Here is a 21578-nt window from a genome sequence, read left to right on the forward strand (position 1 = left end):
TCCAAGCTACTCAATACTGCCCCTGCAGCCATAATACGTTTTAAGTAAATACCTGCAGTCCACATATTCTTCATGTCTCCTGACACATTATTTTACATGATGAAGTTTACCGTAGTTCCCCAGAACAGTTGAGACAGTCACGTGTTTGTTTGTAAATAGCACAACAGGAGAAAGCGGGAGCAGGTGAGTCCAGCTGGGTATTATTGACAGGAGGTCGTGTTGTATATTGAAAGTCAACTGTGTTTTTTTTTTGCTTCAATAGAGTGATCAGGGACGTGCAACTACAGTTTTTCATCACAGAAAATACATTAGTGCAAGACATTCAGCAGAAAATAGCTTCATTTTCATCGGATGACAACAGACAAAAAAAAAGCAGTGCGTATGGCTTCCTGCCATCCAGGACCTCTACACCAGGCGGTGTCAGAAGAAGGCCCTAAAAAAGACTCTTCCACCAAAGTCATACACTGTTCTCTCTGCTACCGCACCGGCACTAACGCGCCAAGTCTGGAACCAACAGCATCCCAAACAGCTTCTACCCCCGAGCCATAAGACTGCTAAATTAGTTAAATAGTTAACCGGACTATCTGCTTTGACCCTTTTTGTACGAAATCTTTTGACTCGTCACGTACACTTCTGCTACTGTTTATTATCTATCCTGTTGCCTAGTCACTTTATCCCTACCTACATGTACAGTGGGGAGAACAAGTATTTGATACACTGCCGATTTTGCAGTTTTTCCTACTTACAAAGCATGTAGAGGTCTGTAATTTTTATCGTAGGTACACTTCAACTGTGAGAGACGGAATCTAAAACAAAAATCCAGAAAATCACATTAGTATGAGTTTTAAGTAATTAATTTGCATTTTATTGCATGACATAAGTATTTGATACATCAGAAAAGCAGAACTTAATATTTGGTACAGAAACCTGTTTGCAATTACAGAGATCATACGTTTCCTGTAGTTTTTGACCAGGTTTGCACACACTACAGCAGGGATTTTGGCCCACTCCTCCATACAGACCTTCTCCAGATCCTTCAGGTTTCGGGGCTGTCGCTGGGCAATACGGACTTTCAGCTTTTTTTATATTGGGTTCAGGTCTGGAGACTGGCTAGGCCACTCCAGGACCTTGATATGCTTCTTACGGAGCCACTCCTTAGTTGCCCTGGCTGTGTGTTTCGGGTCGTTGTCATGCTGGAAGACCCAGCCACGACCCATCTTCAATGCTCTTACTGAGGGAAGGAGGTTGTTGGCCAAGATCTCCCGATACATGGGCCCATCCATCCTCCCCTCAATACGGTGCAGTCGTCCTGTCCCCTTTGCAGAAAAGCATCCCCAAAGAATGATGTTTCCACCTCCATGCTTCACGGTTGGGATGGTGTTCTTGGGGTTGTTCTCATCCTTCTTCTTCCTCCAAACACGGCGAGTGGAGTTTAGACCAAAAAGCTCTATTTTTTTGTCTCATCAGACCACGTGACCTTCTCCCATTCCTCCTCTGGATCATCCAGATGGTCATTGGCAAACTTCAGAAGGGCCTGGACATGCGCTGGCTAGAGCAGGGGGACCTTGCGTGCGCTGCAGGATTTTAATCCATGACGGCGTAGTGTGTTACTAATGGTTTTCTTTGAGACTGTGGTCCCAGCTCTCTTCAGGTCATTGACCAGGTCCTGCCGTGTAGTTCTGGGATGATCCCTCACCTTCCTCATGATCATTAATGCCCCACGAGGTGAGATCTTGCATGGAGCCCCAAACCGAGGGTGATTGACCGTCAAGATGACGGTCAACATCTTCCATTTTCTAATAATTGCGCCACCAGTTGTTGCCTTCTCACCAAGCTGCTTGCCTATTGTCCTGTAGCCCATCCCAGCCTTGTGCAGGTCTACAATTTTAACGCTGATGTCCTTACACAGCTCTCTGGTCTTGGCCATTGTGGAGTGGTTGGAGTCTGTTTGATTGAGTGTGTGGACAGGTGTCTTTTATACCGGTAATGAGTTCAAACAGGTGCAGTTAATACAGGTAATGAGTGGAGAACGGGAGGGCATCTTAAAGAAAATTGAACAGGTCTGTGAGAGACGGAATTCTTACTGGTTGGTAGGTGATCAAAAACGTATGTCATGCAATAAAATACAATTAATTACTTAAACATCATACAATGGGAATTTCTGGATTTTTGTTTTAGATTCCATCTCTCACAGTTGAAGTGTACCTATAATAAAAATGACAGACCTCTACATGCTTTGTAAGTAGGAAAACCTGAAGAATCGGCAGTGTATCAAATACTTGTTCTCCCCAATGTACATATTGCTGCCTACTCATGGGCTCGATACTGGTACCGCGTGTATATAGCCAAGTTATCCATACTCATTGTGTATATAGCCAAGTTATCCTTACTCATTGTGGATTTATTCCTCGTGTTACTCTTTTCCTATTACTTATTTTCTCTCATTATTTAGCATTTCAATGTTAGTCTACACCTGTTGTTTACCAAGCATGTGACAAATAACATTTGATTTTACTTTACTTAAATAATTACCTATTTCTTCTTCAAAAAAACAAACAAACAAAAAAAAACTTTGTCTCCACACCTGGTTATTGGATTTTCAACATCGCAGAACCAATTTTATTTTTGCAAACTTAAGTTTACAATTTGAATTTAGAAAATAAAAATTATTAGCACCCTGGAAACAGTACTTGATCGCAAAGCCTTTGGCCAAAATAACTGCCACAAATACTTCTTGTAACCATCAATGAGCTTGCTGCACTCTTCAGCAGAAAACGGTTTTAAATTCTTCAATGTTTGAGAGGTGCCCTCCACCAACTGCTGTTTTCAGCTCTCACCATAGGTTTTGATTTACATCTGGACTCTTCACTGGCCACTCCAGGACAGACCAGCGTTTCTTCATGAATCATTCCAGGATGCTTTTTGTGTGTGTTTTGGGCTGTTGCCCTACTGGAAGACATACAACTTTCAAGAGAGAGTTTTTGGACACTAGGTTGAACATTGCACTCCAAAACATGTTGATAATCTGCCGATTTAATGATTTCTTGCACACATTTAAAGGCCCCCAGTACTAAAAAGGCAGCCAAGCAAACCCACAGCATTATCAAACATGTCCCTAAATCTGAGGGTGGTTTTAACCTTTAACCTTCCAGATTTGGAATTGTATCAACTCGCCACCCAGGGCTTTTACTACAGACATATAGTTAAAACGCACTAAAGAGGAACAATGGGTACATATTGAAGATGTGCCTGCTCATCCCCACAACTTTCCATGTCTGTTTTCACAGGATAAAGCTAATAACATGAACAACTTCCTAGTTAATAAGAACACTATAAACAACATTTTACGACTTGTACAAGAACCTCTTTCACTCCATAAAAACACACCACCATTGGAAGAATCCTTGGACAGCTTTTCAGAATTCACCGATAAATTGGCCCACATGGAAAACTAAAAAGGCTTATAGAAACCGTAAATGACTTGATAAAAGGAAATACAATTATTTCCATGACATAAATTCAAAAGCGATTTTCATTTTCAAATATATGCAACCTCTAAAAAATGTTTTATACAACAACATTTCGACCTGAAAGCTTTTGGACTTCAGAGCAAAGTTGAGGAAATGTTATGAGTCAGAAAAAGGATACTCATATGACGGGTAAGATATAGGGTAGCCTAGTGGTTAGAGCGTTGGACTAGTAACCGGAAGGTTTCTCGAAATTGATCATTCTTGAGATGTTTCTACAACTTGATTAGAGTCCACCTGTGGTAAATTCAATTGATTGGATATGATTTGGAAAGGCACGCACCTGTCTATATAAGGTCCCACAGTTGACAGTGCATGTCAGAGCAAAAACCAAGCCATGAGGCCATGAGGTTGTCCGTAGAGCTCCGAGACAGGATTGTGTCGAGGCACAGAGAACACAGCTGCCTCCATCATTCTTAAATGGAAGAAGTTTGGAACCAAAGACTCTTCCTAGAGCTGGCCGCCCGGCCAATCTGAGCAATCAGGGGAGAAGGGCCTTGGTCAGGGAGGTGACCAAGAAACCGATGGTCACTCTGACAGAGCTCCAGAGTGCCTCTGTGGAGATGGGAGAACCTTCTAGAAGGACAACCATCTCTGCAGCACTCTACCAATCAGGCCTTTATGGTAGAGTGGCCAGACGGAAGCCACTCCTCAGTAAAAGGCACGACAGCCCGCTTGGAGTTTGTCAAAAAGCACCTAAAGTACTCAGATCATGAGAAACAAGATTCTCTGGTCTGATGAAACCAAGAATGAACTCTTTGGCGTGAATGCCAAGCGTCACATCTGGAGGAAACCTGGCACCATCTCTACGGTGAAGCATGTTGGTGGCAGTTGCATCATGCTGTGGGGATGTTTTTCAGCAGCAGGGACTGGGAGACCAGTCAGGATCGAGGGAAAGATCCATCAATGGAATTTATTTATAATATATATATATATTTATAATATATATTTATAATATATATATATATATTTATAATATATATATATATATATATATATATATATATATATATATATATATATATATATATATATCAGCCGATGTAAACGGAGCAAAATACAGAGAGATCCTTGATGAAAACCTGCTCCAGAGCGCTCAGGACCTCAGACTGGGGTGAAGGGTCACCTTCCAACAGGACAACGACCCGAAGCACACCGCAAAGACAACGCAGGAGTGGCTTCGGGACAAGTCTCTGAATGTCCTTGAGTGGCCCAGCCAGAGCCCGGACTTGAACCCGATCGAACATCTCTGGAGTGACAGCGCTTAAAAGAGGATCTCCAGAGAAGAATGGGAGACACTCCCCAAATACAGGTGTGTCAAGCTTGTAGCGTCATACCCAAGAAGACTCAAGGTTGTAATCGCTGCCTAAGGTACTTCAACAAAGTACTGAGTAAAGGGTCTGAAAACTTATGTAAAATGTTTAACTTATTTTATACATTTGCATCAAAACAAAAAACATGTTTTGCTTTGTCATTATGGGGTATTGTGTAGGGATTGATAAGGGGGGGGACGACGACATTTGAATCCATTTTAGAAATAGGCTGTAACGTAACAAAACAAAACAAAAGTCTTAGGGGTCTGAATACTTTCCAAAAGCGCTGTATGTGTGAGTGGTTAAAAAGTCTACATTATTAAGCCGAAACAATAATTAATTACTTTACACCAATACAATATTATATGTAGGCTGACTCATTCATCCCCACATAGGCTTTATCCACTGGTCTACAATCCAACTACCTCCTAACAAAGAATTTCCCTTCTGAGGGACAATAACAAACCTCGTTCAATCAATCATCGGCATTGTATTGTTGAATGAACCCTACACTTCAACCCCCAACCCCCAGTCCCTTTCCTGTAGGTTGGACTTGATTCGACCGTAGTCAACACCTCAAACCTCAACCCCTTTCCTGTAGGCTGGGCTTGTATTGACTGTAGTCAACACCTCAAACCTCAACCCCTATCCTGTAGGCCGGGCTTGTATTGACAGCAGTCACGTCACTCATACAGTGAAGTCAGGCCAGGGGTGGGTTCAAATAATATTATGAATCATTTCAAATACTTTATCTGTGCTTGATTGAGTTTGCCTGTTAGAACTAGATCTAATGGAAAAGTATCCTAAATGCAAACTCCTCTCATCTGGCAATCTAGCCAGGCTAGAGCAAACACTCAAGGTAGTTGAACAATTTCATAGTATTTGAACCCAATCAACCTCTGGTGTTAATTTCTGGCATCATGCAACTGGTGGACCAGGCCAGGAGGATGTGCCCACAAGACCAGATACTTCCTGTTAGCCTCAGACTAGGGTTATGTTCTAAATGGCTCTCTATTCCCTATATAGTGCACAACTTCCTTAATGGGCTCTGGCCAAAAGTAGTGCACTATATAGGGAATAGGGTGTTTGGGACACAGTTGATACTAGGTCTGTCTAAATACATTACTACTTGGTGTCAAATCCTTGCTTCCTCCGTCCTCGTTTCCGCAATTATTCTCAAAGCTCATTGGAGGTCAGAGCGCTAATTCCTCTCAAAATTAGCTTTGGGAGGAATCGAGGAGACAAAGACGGAGAACAAGAATTTGACGGCCAGTAACGTTTTCAGACACAGCCTGAAACTCAGACTAGTATCTGTCTGCAGCTAGCTAGGTAAAGTCATCAAGGAAAGCATTGAGGCCTCAAACTAACAATGACATGGTACTAACTTGGGTTGATAGTACATTTACACTTGGCCTAAAACAAGCTTGGGGCTTTATGAGAAGAAGTGGAATAGGCCTAGCAACTAACAATACAGTTAAGTAGGCTATCCATCAGCAGTTGCCACAAAGAGCTAATACAGAAACCAAGCCTAAAACACCAAAACAGCAAGCAATGCAGATGTACACAAGAAATAAGAAAAACTCCCTAGAAAGGCAGGAACCTAGAAAGAAACCTAGAGAGGACCCAGGCTCCGAGGGGTGGCCAGTCCTGTTCTGACTGTGCCAGTGGATATTATAAGAGTACATCGTTCATAGATGACCAGAAGGGTCAAAATCCACTGAACAAAAATATAAAAACATGAAACAATTTCTACGATTTTACAGAGTTACAGTTCATATAAAGGAAATCTGTCAATTTAAATAAATTCATTTGGTCCTAATCTATGGATTTCACATGACTGGTAATACAGATATGATTCTGTTGGTCACAGATACCTACTGCGTATTACTTACTATTATTTATCCTATCTGATAATACATTGTTATTGATTATCGCATTGTTGGGTTTTGAGTTTGCAAGAAAGCCATTTCACTTTACTTGTGACATTAAAACTTGAAACCGAAAAAAAAAAAAAAAATGTAGGGGCGTGGATGATAAAACCAGTCCGTATCTGGTGTGACCACCATTTGCCTCATGCAGCGCGACATCTCTTTCACATAGAGTTGACCAGGCTGTTGTTTGTGGCCTGTAGAATGTTGCCCCACTCCTCTTTAATGGCCGTGCAAAATTGCTGGATATTGGCGGAAACTGGAACACGCCGTTGTACAAGTCGATCGAGAGCAACCGAACCCATGCTCAACGGGTGACATGTCTGGGAAATTTCAGCTTCCAGGACTTGTGTACAGATCCTTGAGACATGGGGCCGTGTGTTATCATGAGGTGACAACTTTACCAGCATCATAGCATACGTATAGATGAATCATTGTGACAGTGCAATCAATGTGTAATAACTATGTACATTATTTTAATGAACGTGTTAAATTAATGTGTGACATGCAGTCATATTCAGGTCCTGATTGGTCAACAAGCTTATTCGACACGTCAAATAGTGTTATATGACGTGTATCTTTTTTGACACGCAACGACCCAAACGGCTTCCCATAGCAACGACCCAAACGGCTTCCCATAGCAACGACCCAAACGGCTTTCCATACTAAAGACCCAAACGGCTTCCCATAGCAACGACCCAAACGGCTTTCCATACTAAAGACCCAAACGGCTTCCCATAGCAACGACCCAAACGGCTTTCCATAGCAACGACCCAAACGGCTTCCCATAGCAACGACCCAAACGGCTTCCCATAGCAACGACCCAAACCGCTTTCCATACTAAAGACCCAAACGGCGTTCAATAGTATAAGAAATCCTGGTTGAGAATGAAAGGACTGAACAACGAAACAGCACAGCAAGTAAGTGAAAGAAATAGGGTTTGATGATGTTTTACTTGTAATGGGGGCATACGTAAACGGCAACGTAAATGACAACAAAATAACGTGTGTGTGTGTGTACCCTTTATTTAACTAAGCAAGTCAGTTAAGAACAAATTCTTATTTACAATGACGGCCTACCCCGGACGACGCTGGGCCAATTGTGCGCCGCCCTACGGGACTCCCAATCACGGCCGGATATGATACAGCCTGGATTCGAACCAGGGACTGTAGTGACACCTCTTGCACTGAGATGTGCCTTAGACCGCTGTGCCCATGTGTGTGTGTTAACTATTTAACTCTACTAGAATGCTTAAAAGGCCGCTGAAATGTTAAATATCAGTTTTCAATATCGTATTTTTGGGGGGGCAAGGAAAATATCTATACTAGTCTATACTAGTATTACTGTAGACCTAACAGTAAATAACAACTAGTCTACACTAGTATTACTGTAGACCTAACAGTAAATAACAACTAGTCTACACTAGTATTACTGTAGACCTAACAGTAAATAACAACTAGTCTATACTAGTATTACTGTAGACCTAACAGTAAATAACAACTAGTCTATACTAGTATTACTGTAGACCTAACTGTAAATAACAACTAGTCTACACTAGTATTACTGTAGACCTAACAGTAAATAACAACTAGTCTATACTAGTACTACTGTATCTGTAATTAAGAAAACAGAGAGTAGGCAGACAAAGCAACTGTGTAGTAGAACAGGCCCCTAGATGTGAATGTAACAATGACATGTCTCTGTGAGGTTAAAGTGGAATTCCCCTAGCTGGGCCTATGTCTATATAGACACTGATTGTGTCCTCTAGTCCCCGGAGCCCTTCATGACAGTGGTCTACTGTACCGTAACTATATATGTGTTCCAAATGGTAGCCGATTCCCCTATATAGTGCACTCCTTCACTTTTGACCAGAGCCCTATAGACTGTGGAATAGTGTGCCCTTTTTAGATCACAGACTGTGAAATGTGGCAATTATTTAGAAAACATTTCTAATGCCTGCGGTAAGACAACATTATGGTATCACAGAAACACATGACCCATTTTCTACTATCTATCGCTTTAGAGGCAATAGCTCTGCAATAGCTCTGCTGAAAAGATAAGACAAGATAAAAAAATTGATTGGTCTGGTGACTGAAAGCGTCTACAATATTCATCTGTGATATTTCATTCCCCTGCACAAGTGTTTAAGGGCATGTTGATACAGGCAAAATAAAAAAAAATGGGGGGAAAACACTAGGATAATCTCTAACCGTCTCCAGTTCAGTAACTGACTGGACAGAGTTGCCTTGACATGTTGAAAAACCAAGGAGGAGCTCTTAGAATCCCGCTGTCAGTAATATGTTCCAGAAATCTCCCCTGCCCTGAACACTAGTTTTATTCCACAGTTTTCAACATAACACTGTGACACCAGCCTAGGGTTGCACATTTTGGGGAATATTCAGAGGTGTAAAGTTTCCGTGGGAATTAACGGGAATATATGGGAATTAACAGATTTATATGCAAATTAATACCATTTAAATGTAGATGTTTTTTTGCATTGGATATATTTACTATATCATATGGAGACAGAAACATAAACATTTTACCTCATCATAAGTAGACATAATTACAAATGATTAAATCCTTACAAAATAATTATTTTTAAACGATTTAGTTGAACTGAACTTTAATGAAATGAGTTGACTCTTCACATGGGATAATTTCACTGAAAAAAAAGGGGAATATTGAATGATCCCCAATGATCCATCGCATCTCCCAAAAACGTCTTCAACATACATCTGTAAAATGATAGTCTAGAAACTAAAGCTTTGGTTGTCTTCCTCTCTGGCTTCCATGTCTTCTCCCTGGACCTCCTCAATGTCCACCTCTTAACATCAGACTCGGAGGCCTCATCTTCACTGTCACTTTCCAACCTTGTTGAGGGTGGCTTGTCGTCAGGCTCAAAAAGCCTCAAATTTTCCCGGGTGGCCACCAATTTTTCAACCCTTGTATTGGTCAGCCTGTTGCATGCTTTGGTGTGCGTTTTCCCAAACAAGGACCAGTTGCGCTCTGAGGCGGCTGATGTTGGTGGGATTTGGAGGATGATGAGGCAACAGGGGAAAGAGCCTCAGATCCACAAAGTCCCTTCCACCAGGGTGGCTGATGAGATATGTTGACACAACTGCCATATTGCATCTCCATCCCAAAGCTCTTGCTTGGAAGTATACTTCACTAGACTGCCAAGGACCTTGTCTTCATCCAGGTCAAGGTGGCGAGACACGGTAGTGATGACACCATAGGCCTTGTTGATCTCTGCACCAGACAGGATGCTCTTGCCAGCATACATGTCCAACATGTACACGGTGTGTATGGGTTTCAGCCAGAAGTCTTCACACTTTTTGATGTATTTCAGAAATGCAGTTTCCTCTGCTTGGAGCAACAGTGAAGTGGGAAGGGCAGTACAGATTTATTCTCTTACATCTGCAAGCAGAGTCTGAACATCAGACAGGATGGCATTGTCCCCCTCAATCCGTGCAATGGCTACTGCTGTAGGTTTCAGGAGTTTCAGGCTGCTTACCACTCTCTCCCAAAATACATAATCCAGGAGGATCCTCTTGATGGGGCTGTCCTTAATCGGCAGACTGTGATATGGCCATTTCTTGGAGACCCCTTCCCCTCCAGGAGACTGTCAAACATGATGACAACACCACCCCAACGGGTGTTGCTGGGTAGCTTCAATGTCGTGCTCTTATTCTTCTCACATTGCTTGGTGAGGTAGATTGCTGCTATAACTTGATGACCCTTCACATACCTAACCATTTCCTTGGCTCCCTTGTAGAGTCTACCCATTGTTTTCAGTGCCATGATGTCCTTGAGGAGCAGATTCAATGGGTGTGATGTGAAGGTAGGACTCCTCCACTTTAGACCAAGCAGCCTTTATGTTTGCAGCATTGTCTTTCACCCGTGCAAATACCTTCTGTGGTCCAAGGTCATTGATGACCGCCTTCAGCTCATCTGCAATGTAGAGACCGGTGTGTGTGTTGTCCCTTGTGTCTGTGCTCTTGCAGAATACTGGTTGAGGGTGGAAATTATGTAGTTAATTATTCCTTGCCCACGAACATTCGACCACCCATCAGAGATGATTGCAATACAGTCTGCTTTCACTATGATTTGCTGGACCTTCACTTGAACTCTGTTGAACTCTACATCCAGCAAATTAGTAGATAAAGCATGTCTGGTTGGAGGGGTGTATGCTGGGCGAAGAACATTCAGAAATATCTTCCAATATACATTGCCTGTGACCATTAGAGGTGAACCAGTTGCATAAAAAATAATAAATAATAATAATAATAATAATAATAATAATAAATAATAATAATAATAATAATAATAATAATAATACACAGCTCAAGCAAGACATTCATGAGCATTTCTCTGGCTACATTCCTCCAATGAGTCAAAAAAACTTCTGATTCCAGGAGGACCATGAGCTGTTGCTATCGATAAGGTGTCTGATTCCAGGAGGACCATGAGCTGTTGCTATCGATAAGGTGTCTGATTCCAGGAGGATCATGAGCTGTTGCTATCGATAAGATGTCTGATTCCAGGAGGACCATGAGCTGTTGCTATCGATAAGATGTCTGATTCCAGGAGGACCATGAGCTGTTGCTATCGATAAGGTGTCTGATTCCAGGAGGACCATGAGCTGTTGCTATCGATAAGATGTCTGATTCCAGGAGGACCATGAGCTGTTGCTATCGATAAGATGTCTGATTCCAGGAGGACCATGAGCTGTTGCTATCGATAAGGTGTCTGATTCCAGGAGGACCATGAGCTGTTGCTATCGATAAGGTGTCTGATTCCAGGAGGACCATGAGCTGTTGCTATCGATAAGGTGTCTGATTCCAGGAGGACCATGAGCTGTTGCTATCGATAAGGTGTCTGATTCCAGGAGGACCATGAGCTGTTGCTATCGATAAGGTATCTGATGTATAATCTTCACCTCGAATAGAAGTAGAGGGACTTTTGTCAGAGGTTGTTTGTCGTGAGCACTGAGGGAACTTTATGCACTTGGCCAGATGATTCTGCATCTTCGTTGCATTCTTCACATATGATTTGGCACAGTATTTGCAAATGTACACAACTTTTCCTTCTACATTAGCTGCAGTGAAATGTCTCCACACATCAGATAGTGCCTGTGGCATTTTCCTGTAAATATTGTAAAAGAAAATGTAAAAAAAATATATACAATTCCATGTACAAGTTTAAATAGTTAAGCAGTTAGATTAAAAAAACTCCTTGTTTAATATATTTCTTTTTTAATGAAACTGGTATGGAAACAGGTGAATTAACACACAGTTAGCAGGCTCAAGCAAGCTAAAACAAAAATAGCAGAAATTGTTAACAAGTTAGAAATTATTTAAACACACTTTGTAGTAGGCTACTATTTACTAGTGAACAAACAATCATATAAAATATATTCACCCCTCCCAGTATTGTCATCAAAACTTACCAGAAAGCATGTAGTCCTTGGCTCAGACAGTGTAGTAGTGTGGGCTCAATAGCATCTCATTAGTGTGCAAGATCTTGAGAAACAGCTGTACATGTGATGGAAGAATGCACTGTGCGTGCAGAGGGTTGCAATTGCATTGAATTGGGGATAGTTGAACCAAAATAAGGAATTGCCTTGTGTGTATCCCACACAAAAAAAGGTTCCCTGTTATAAGCTAACTTTTTTAATGAATTGAAGCAAAATTCCCCAAATCCCGGGGGTTTAACTTCCCATGGAAAATTTCTGGAAAAATTCAGGAAATTTACCGGAAAGATTCCAACCCTAGACCAGCCTCACTGTCGCAACGCAGCAGGCTGGCCAGACGACCACCACCAAACTACCACCAGACCAACTACAGGACTGCTTTTTTATTAGCAACATTCTTTCAATTCTTCTCCTTACCTTGCAAAGCTGCTGGAGAAAGAGGAGGTAGGGCTGGAGAGACCTTGCATTCCAGAAGCTCCGTCCCCATAGCTACTGTTGTTCCAAGCCTCTCCTACGGTCACCAACGGAGGATACAGGCTGAACACAGAGGGCTTCTGGTCCTTTTGCGGAGAAGCTCCACTGGTAGTGGAAGCCAAGGGGGTGTTAATGCTGCTGTTGACTCCAAAGTGGTAGCTCTGTCCTCCAGAGGTGCTCACCCCACAGATGGAGATGGGGCTGGCGCTGGACAGCTCTGAGGGGGAGGAGGAAGTGGAGCCGCCGGTACTACCACTCATTCGGCAGGAGTAGCTACGAATGGCCGAGGTCTTCTCCTGTTTGATCACTCCTGGAGTACACAGCTGGATGAAGCCAGATTCCTTCTCGAGCTTCACCACGGGAAAGGTGTTGGGGGTCGGGGAGTTGCCTGTCATAGGGGTGCTGGAGTTGGATTCATCCTGACATGTTAGAAGATTGCTACCATTCAACGTGGTGGTGTTGGAACCGCTACAACCACCACTATTGGTCGTAGTAGCAGCTGGCTTGGAGGTGGAGTTGGAGACCCCACGATCCTGGCTCTCATCCCCCAGCAGAGTGTCATCAGCCAGGGAGGAAAGGAAGGCGTCGTCCCCTACGTAAAAGTCTGAGGGGGAGCCTGTCAACTCAAAGTCCTGGAGGAGATCCAGAGTGTTGTCGTTGAACAGTTTCTGGTCTTTTCCAATGTACCCTTCCTGGTCCATATCCATAAGGTCCTGGTCCCGGGAGAAGTCTGTCTCCGTCCTCATGGACATGGGGAACAGGTTAGGGTCCGAGCCCCCGATCAGAGAGTCCATGCTGGGTGAGGAGCGGTGGAAGTCAGCGATGCTGTCTTCCAGGCGGGAGTAGGTATCCCCAAGGGTGAAGAGTCCAAGGCCCAGGGACGTGTTAGTCTGTTGGGGCAGGAGCTTAGATAAGAAGAAATACTCCATTAATAACAGATGGGAACATTGGTTTGTCAAATCACTACAAAGGGGGAGAAAAAAACAAGAAAACATTTAAAATTCTGTCAATTCAGCAAGTAACCTGACATTCCAGTGGTTCTCTATGAGAAAAAAAATCCTGCATTACTGAAACAGAATTGACCCGAACCCAAATCGTATTTGTCACACGCTTTGTAGACAACAGTGAAATGCTGACTTACGGGTCCTTTTCCAACAATGCAGAATTAAAGATAAGATAAAAAAATTAAACGGAAATAGTGACAAGAAAAATAATACATTTTGAATAATGAATAAAAAAATAAGGAGTAGAAAATAACATGGCTATATACAGGAAGTAGAAAATAACATGGCTATATACAGGAAGTAGAAAATAACATGGCTATATACAGGAAGTAGAAAATAACATGGCTATATACAGGAAGTAGAAAATAACATGACTATATACAGGGAGGTAATAACATGGCTATATTCAGGGAGAACCAGGTAATAACATGGCTATATACAGGGAGGTAATAACATGGCTATATACAGGAAGTAGAAAATAACATGGCTATATACAGGAAGTAGAAAATAACATGGCTATATACAGGAAGTAGAAAATAACATGGCTATATACAGGGAGTACCAGGTAATAACATGGCTATATACAGGGAGTACCAGGTAATAACATGGATATATACAGGGAGTACCAGGTAATAACATGGCTATATACAGGGAGTACCAGGTAATAACATGGCTATATACAGGGAGTACCAGGTAATAACATGGCTATATACAGGGAGTACCAGGTAATAACATGGCTATATACAGGGAGTACCAGGTAATAACATGGCTATATACATGGAGTACCAGGTAATAACATGGCTATATACAGGGAGTACCAGGAAATAACATGGCTATATACAGGGAGTACCAGGAAATAACATGGCTATATACAGGGAGTACCAGGTAATAACATGGCTATATACAGGAAGTACCAGGTAATAACATGGCTATATACAGGAAGTACCAGGTAATAACATGGCTATATACAGGGAGTACCAGGTAATAACATGGCTATATACAGGAAGTACCAGGTAATAACATGGCTATATACAGGGAGTACCAGGTAATAACATGGTAATAACATGGCTATATACAGGGAGTACCAGGTAATAACATGGCTATATACAGGGAGTACCAGGTAATAACATGGCTATATACAGGGAGTACCAGGTAATAACATGGCTATATACAGGGAGGTAACAACATGGCTATATACAGGGAGTGCCAGGTAATAACATGGCTATATACAGGAAGTAGAAAATAACATGGCTATATACAGGAAGTAGAAAATAACATGGCTATATACAGGAAGTAGAAAATAACATGGCTATATACAGGGAGTACCAGGTAATAACATGGCTATATACAGGGAGTACCAGGTAATAACACGGATATATACAGGGAGTAGAAAATAACATGGCTATATACAGACAGTACCAGGTAATAACATGGCTATATACAGACAGTACCAGGTAATAACATGGCTATATACAGGGAGTACCAGGAAATAACATGGCTATATACAGGGAGTACCAGGTAATAACATGGCTATATACAGGAAGTACCAGGTAATAACATGGCTATATACAGGAAGTACCAGGTAATAACATGGCTATATACAGGGAGTACCAGGTAATAACATGGCTATATACAGGAAGTACCAGGTAATAACATGGCTATATACAGGGAGTACCAGGTAATAACATGGTAATAACATGGCTATATACAGGGAGTACCAGGTAATAACATGGCTATATACAGGGAGTACCAGGTAATAACATGGCTATATACAGGGAGTACCAGGTAATAACATGGCTATATACAGGGAGGTAACAACATGGCTATATACAGGGAGTGCCAGGTAATAACATGGATATATACAGGGAGGTAATAACATGGCTATGCACAGGGAGTACCAGGTAATAACATGGCTATATACAGACAGTACCAGGTAATATCATGGCTATATACAGACAGTACCAGGTAATATCATGGCTATATACAGGGAGAACCAGGTAATAACATGGCTATATACAGGCAGTACCAGGTAATAACATGGCTATATACAGAGAGTACCAGGTAATAGCATGGCTATATACAGGGAGTACCAGGTAATAACATGGCTATATACAGGGAGTACCAGGTAATATCATGGCTATATACAGGGAGGTAATAACATGGCTATACACAGGGAGTACCAGGTAATAACATGGCTATATACAGGGAGGTAATAACATGGCTATACACAGGGAGTACCAGGTAATAACATGGCTATATACAGACAGTACCAGGTAATATCATGGCTATATACAGACAGTACCAGGTAATATCACGGCTATATACAGACAGTACCAGATAATAACATGGCTATATACAGAGAGTACCAGGTAATAACATGGCTATATACAGGGAGTACCAGGTAATAACATGGCTATATACAGGGAGTACCAGGTAATATCATGGCTATATACAGGGAGTACCAGGTAATAACATGGCTATATACAGGGAGTCGAAGTAATTGAGGTAGCTTTGCATTGTATATTTACTGTAAAATGACTAAGATAGATAATACACAGTAGCAGCAGTGTATGTGGTGAGTGCGAAAGTGTATGGGGCATCAGGATGCATGTTATGTGTGTGTGGGAAAATGTACTGTGTGTGTGTGTGTGTGTGTGTGTGTAGAGTCCAGTGTGTGTGGGTAGAGTCACTGTGTGTGTGGGTAGAGTCCAGCATGTAGGCAGTGTGGGTAGAGTTACTGTGTGTGTGTGTGAGTGTGTGGGTAGAGTCCAGTGTGTGTGGGTAGAGTCTAGTGTGTGTGGGTAGAGTCCAGTGTGTGTGTGGGTAGAGTCCAGTGTGTGTGTGGGTAGAGACCAGTGTGTGTGGGTAGAGTCCATTGTGTGTGGGTAGCGCCCTGCGTGTTCGTAGAGTCCAGCGTGTGTGGGTAGAGACCAGTGGGTGTGGGAGTAGAGTCCAGTGGGTGTGGGGGTAGAGTCCAGTGGGTGTGGGAGTAGAGTCCAGTGGGTGTGGGGGTATAGTCCAGTGGGTGAGGGAGTAGAGTCCAGTGGGTGTGTGGGAGTAGAGTCCAGTGGGTGTGGGGGTAGAGTCCAGTGGGTGTGGGGGTAGTCCAGTGGGTGTGGGACTAGAGTCCAGTGGGTGTGGGAGTAGAGTCCAGTGGGTGTGGTTGTGGGTAGAGTCCAGTGGGTGTGGGAGTAGAGTCCAGTGGGTGTGGGAGTAGAGTCCAGTGGGTGTGGTTGTGGGTAGAGTCCAGTTGGTGTGGGAGTAGAGTCCAGTGGGTGTGTGGGTAGAGTCCAGCGTGTTCGTAGAGTCCAGTGGGTGTGGGGGTAGAGACCAGTGGGTGTGGGGGTAGAGTCCAGTGAGTGTCGGGGTAGAGTCCAGTGGGTGTGGGGGTAGAGTCCAGTGGGTGTGGGGGTAGAGTCCAGTGGGTGTCGGGGTAGAGTCCAGTGGGTGTGGGGGTAGAGTCCAGTGGGTGTGGGAGTAGAGTCCAGTGGGTGTGGGAGTAGAGTCCAGTGGGTGTCGGGGTAAATTCCAATGGGTGAGGGAGTAGAGTCCAGTGGGTGCGGGGGTAGAGTCCAGTGGGTGTGGGAGTAGAGTCCAGTGGGTGTGGGAGTAGAGTCCAGTGGGTGTGGGAGTAGAGTCCAGTGGGTGTGGGAGTAGAGTCCAGTGGGTGTGGGAGTAGAGTCCAGTGGGTGTGGGAGTAGAGTCCAGTGGGTGTGGGAGTAGAGTCCAGTGGGTGTGGGAGTAGAGTCCAGTGGGTGTGGGAGTAGAGTCCAGTGGGTGTGGGGATAGAGTCCAGTGGGTGTGGGGATAGAGTCCAGTGGGTGTGGGAGTAGAGTCCAGTGGGTGTGGGGATAGAGTCCAGTGGGTGTGGGGATAGATTCCAGTGGGTGTGTGGGGGTAGAGTCCAGTGGGTGTGGGGGTAGAGTCCAGTGGGTGTGTGGGGGTAGAGTCCAGTGGGTGTGGGGGTAGAGTCCAGTGGGTGTGGGGGTAGAGTCCAGTGGGTGTGGGGATAGAGTCCAGTGGGTGTGGGGGTAGAGTCCAGTGCTAGAGCGTTAGTACAACAAATGAGTAGCAGTACCTTTGTGGTGGGAGGCTCTGGGTCTTCCAGGTAGAGGCCCACGGAGGCCGTGACGGAGGCTGAGGCGAGGTCCTCACCTGAGGGAGGAGGGCTGTTACTGAGTCCGCTGGGCACCTCACCTGGTTGCATCAGCTGGCTGGATGGAAGGAAGGAGGTGGTGGTGGTTGCCAAAGCAACGGACATGGCACTGCAGGGAGCACCAGTGAGAGGGGTTCTCTCTGAGGGTGTTTCGCCCAGAAGGAGCTTAACTCGGCTGTTGTCGTTGTTACTCCTGCTCTTCTTCACTCCTCCCTGATCCATCTTATGATCCTGGGTAGAGAGAGGGAAAAGACCGAGTGGGTAATGTCATTAGCATGGATGCTAGTGTATTCATTACATCTCGAAATGGAAACCGTTTACAGTTTAAGTACCTAACATAATGAATCATCGCCAAACGGGGAGTGACCTACCTGAAACGTTTTCCATTTGGAGTAAACCTATTTCTGTTGCAATCGGCATAATGAATATACCCCTGGTGCGGCGCTAGATCGGTGTCTGCCACGTGTAGGCTAATATGGACATGTATCAAATAACCTGCCTAAGTGTAAAGACACAAACATACTACACACGTGGCAAGTTATACCTAATATACCAGCTGTATCATCAACATCTGTCCTAATATTATGGTTTCAATGAATGAATAATATGTACTTTTAAGTTACTTAGTTAAAATGACATTACACATGTGACGTGTGAAGTTAATTTGCATACACTTCATGTGTTTATAATTGTTGACAAATTGATCCATTCTATGAAGTTGACCTGAATTCTCCGAAGTCCCCTGCTGCTGGGGCGCATTGCTGGTTAGATATTAGCTACCTAGCTAAGTGGCTAACTATTCCCTTTGCTTTACTTTATTATTTGAAAGCAACAAAAACAAGCATCGTGGCGTATGAATTGAATTAAGTGTTTCTGCAACCTAACTAGTTAACCATGTTCATATATTTTGCAACAGCACATTTAGCTATTTAAGCAGCTCACATGAGTTAGTTAGCTACGTTAGCTCCTGCAAATGCGTCCCCCCAAATGTCATTGAGAGACATGTTGAGCTAACGAGCTAGTGGCTAACATAATCCATCTCTGGTTATTCATTCCAAATTAATGTATGGTACATTATATGACTTCAAATACTATACATCTAAAGCGTTTGCCTACCCCTCAGGCGTTTTGTAGTTGTGACTCCATGCATGGTTGTTTTTGTTTGGTATTGTTTTGCTTGCAAACCGGCTAGAAACACGAAAACATCCGATTGCGTTCTCCTTGCAAATCGTATCAGGACACGAAGAAGCAAGTAATCGATCGGATCATCCAATCCACTACAATGTGTTAGGTATCCAATTGCGTCCGAAATGCACGGAATTAGCTGTGCTGTTCACAGCCAAAAGGAAAGTAGGCGCTAACCTCTGAGGGAGGGAGGGAGGGAGGGAGGGGGGGAACATACAAAATGGAGATCTCACTGTTTACAATACGTAGTGCAACCTGTTGGCGAAGACGAGATACTGCAACTTACATGCTCCACTTACAGTAGGTATGCATAGCCATTGGTTGTCATTTGGCCAATGCAGCCTATTTAACTAGGCATGTCAGTTTCTAAGAACAAATTCTTATTTTCAATGACGGTCTAGGAACAGTGGGTTTAACTGCCTTGTTTAGGAGCAGAATTACTTTTTACCTTGTCAGCTCGGGGATTCGATCTAGCAACCTTTCGGTTATTAGTCCTTCGCTCAACGCACTGGGTTACCTGCGGTATAGTAGCCAGCTAGACAGATGTATATCGAATCGTAGGCTATGTATGAAACTTGATGAGGTATCGTCAGCCAGATAAGAATAACGCATAGGACAATACCGCTTATTTAAAAAAATGATCTGAAAATATATTTGTATGTCTATGCCCATAATTGGGATCTATAAGCCCTGGTTAAACATGGACACTGGATTTAACCTGGTTTGGAATGGACATGTAATATGTGTATGAAGAGGTAAGAAGATATCTGTTTACACACAATACCTATGTACCAATCAGAATGTACCAATCAGAATGTATGTCGCTACGCATCACATTTGAATGTACCAGCTCGTCCCACACAATATGAATGTACCAGCTTGACCCATCCAATTTGAATGTACCAGCTTGACCCACCCCATTTGAATGTACCAGCTCGTCCCACCCCATTTGAATGTACCAGCTCGTCCCACCCCATTTGAATGTACCAGCTCGTCCCACCCCATTTGAATGTACCAGCTCATCCCATCCCACCCCATTTGAATGTACCATATCGTCCCATCCCACCCCATTTGAATGTACCAGCTCATCCCATCCCACCCCATTTGAATATACCAGCTCGTCCCATCCCACCCCATTTGAATGTACCAGCTCATCCCATCCCACCCCATTTGAATGTGCCATCTCGTCCCACCCCATTTGAATGTGCCATCTCGTCCCACCCCATTTGAATGTGCCATCTCGTCCCACCCCATTTGAATGTGCCATCTCATCCCACCCCATTTGAATGTACCAGCTCATCCCATCCCACCCCATTTGAATGTGCCATCTCGTCCCACCCCATTTGAATGTGCCATCTCGTCCCACCCCATTTGAATGTGCCATCTCATCCCACCCCATTTGAATGTACCAGCTCATCCCACCCCATTTGAATGTACCAGCTCATCCCATCCCATTTGAATGTGCCATCTCGTCCCACCCCATTTGAATGTGCCATCTCGTCCCACCCCATTTGAATGTGCCATCTCATCCCACCCCATTTGAATGTACCAGCTCATCCCACCCCATTTGAATGTAAGTAGTTGAAGTAGTACACTTTGATTAAGTAGCCTGGCTGTAGGCTGTGAAACCATAAAACATTTTTATCTAAAAGCAATCGGTCTTCAAGGTTAACATCACATATAAATCGAACACGACTTGTACAAATGGGTTAATCATTGAAAATGTACCTACTACTCTTGATTCAATTAAAGTTGAGAACAAAATATTTTGAATGAGTAATTTCTACAAATGATGTAGGCCTAAACTCGTATTTGTTTCCTACAATCACATAAATGTTTTGCAGGATGCCAGCTTTTCGTTGTTGCATCAGACAAGGTCCAGATGTTTGTTCCCAATGGTTTGTCTCTAGTGCTGATGCTTTCATACCAGCGCACGATGTTAACACATTTGCCATTTGCCATACATTAGAATTTGTTCTTAACTAACCTAGTTAAATAGAGATTAAACAAACTTTTTTTTTTATTTATCTAGGCAAGTCAGTTAAGAACAAATTCTTATTTACAATGACCGCCTACACCAGCCAAACCCAGACGACACTGGGCCAATTGTGCGCCGCACTATGGGACTCCCACTCACGGCTGGTTGGATTTGAACCAGGGTGTCTGTAGTGACTCTGCGACTTAGACCGCTGCGACACTCGGGAGCCCAAAAGTCTATGTGTTACCATCGCACAAAACTGCGCTGATGACTCAACGTGACTCTGATGAGAGTTAGTCAGGGAGTCATTCAACCCTGATTATGAATGAGGGTGCCACGTCAATGGTGTCGACAGTTCTTCCTGAGTCCTGACCGAATACTCAAATCAATAATTTGTCCTCATTTAGACACACAGAGACAGATCTGTATCACATTTGTATTATTCATTTGAATCTCAAATATGTATCTGCATTGTTGTCATTGCAACTAACGACACCTTCACAGTGCAATGGCAACCCACAAGACGCATGAATAGGG

At 43.3% G+C, this 21578-nt stretch overlaps 1 protein-coding gene across 5 annotated transcripts in view; it reads right to left on the reverse strand.

Annotated features, from left to right (window-relative positions):
- Positions 1-19303, reverse strand: part of LOC110504536 (glucocorticoid receptor) — a 71847-nt gene extending 52544 nt beyond the window's left edge. Inside the window, exons 1-4 of one of the 5 annotated variants that reach the window (XM_090220057.1) lie at positions 18995-19294; positions 17801-18109; positions 12662-13623; positions 11506-11916 (exon numbers count right to left, since the gene is read on the reverse strand). In XM_090220057.1, coding sequence (XP_090076183.1) covers positions 11592-11916; positions 12662-13623; positions 17801-18100 — 1587 coding nt within the window. In that variant the 5' untranslated portion in view covers positions 18101-18109; positions 18995-19294 and the 3' untranslated portion in view covers positions 11506-11591. Of the gene's footprint in view, positions 1-11505; positions 11917-12661; positions 13624-17800; positions 18110-18994 lie in introns of those variants that run through there. The other 4 variants (XM_036970518.2, XM_036970517.2, XM_090220056.1 and 1 more) reach the window with 4 other exon arrangements.
- Between the last annotated feature and the right edge of the window lie 2275 nt (positions 19304-21578).

This window comes from Oncorhynchus mykiss, chromosome 25, assembly GCF_057628025.1.
Source record: "Oncorhynchus mykiss isolate SJ-2025 chromosome 25, ASM5762802v1, whole genome shotgun sequence".
Classification (NCBI taxonomy): Eukaryota; Metazoa; Chordata; class Actinopteri; order Salmoniformes; family Salmonidae; genus Oncorhynchus; species Oncorhynchus mykiss.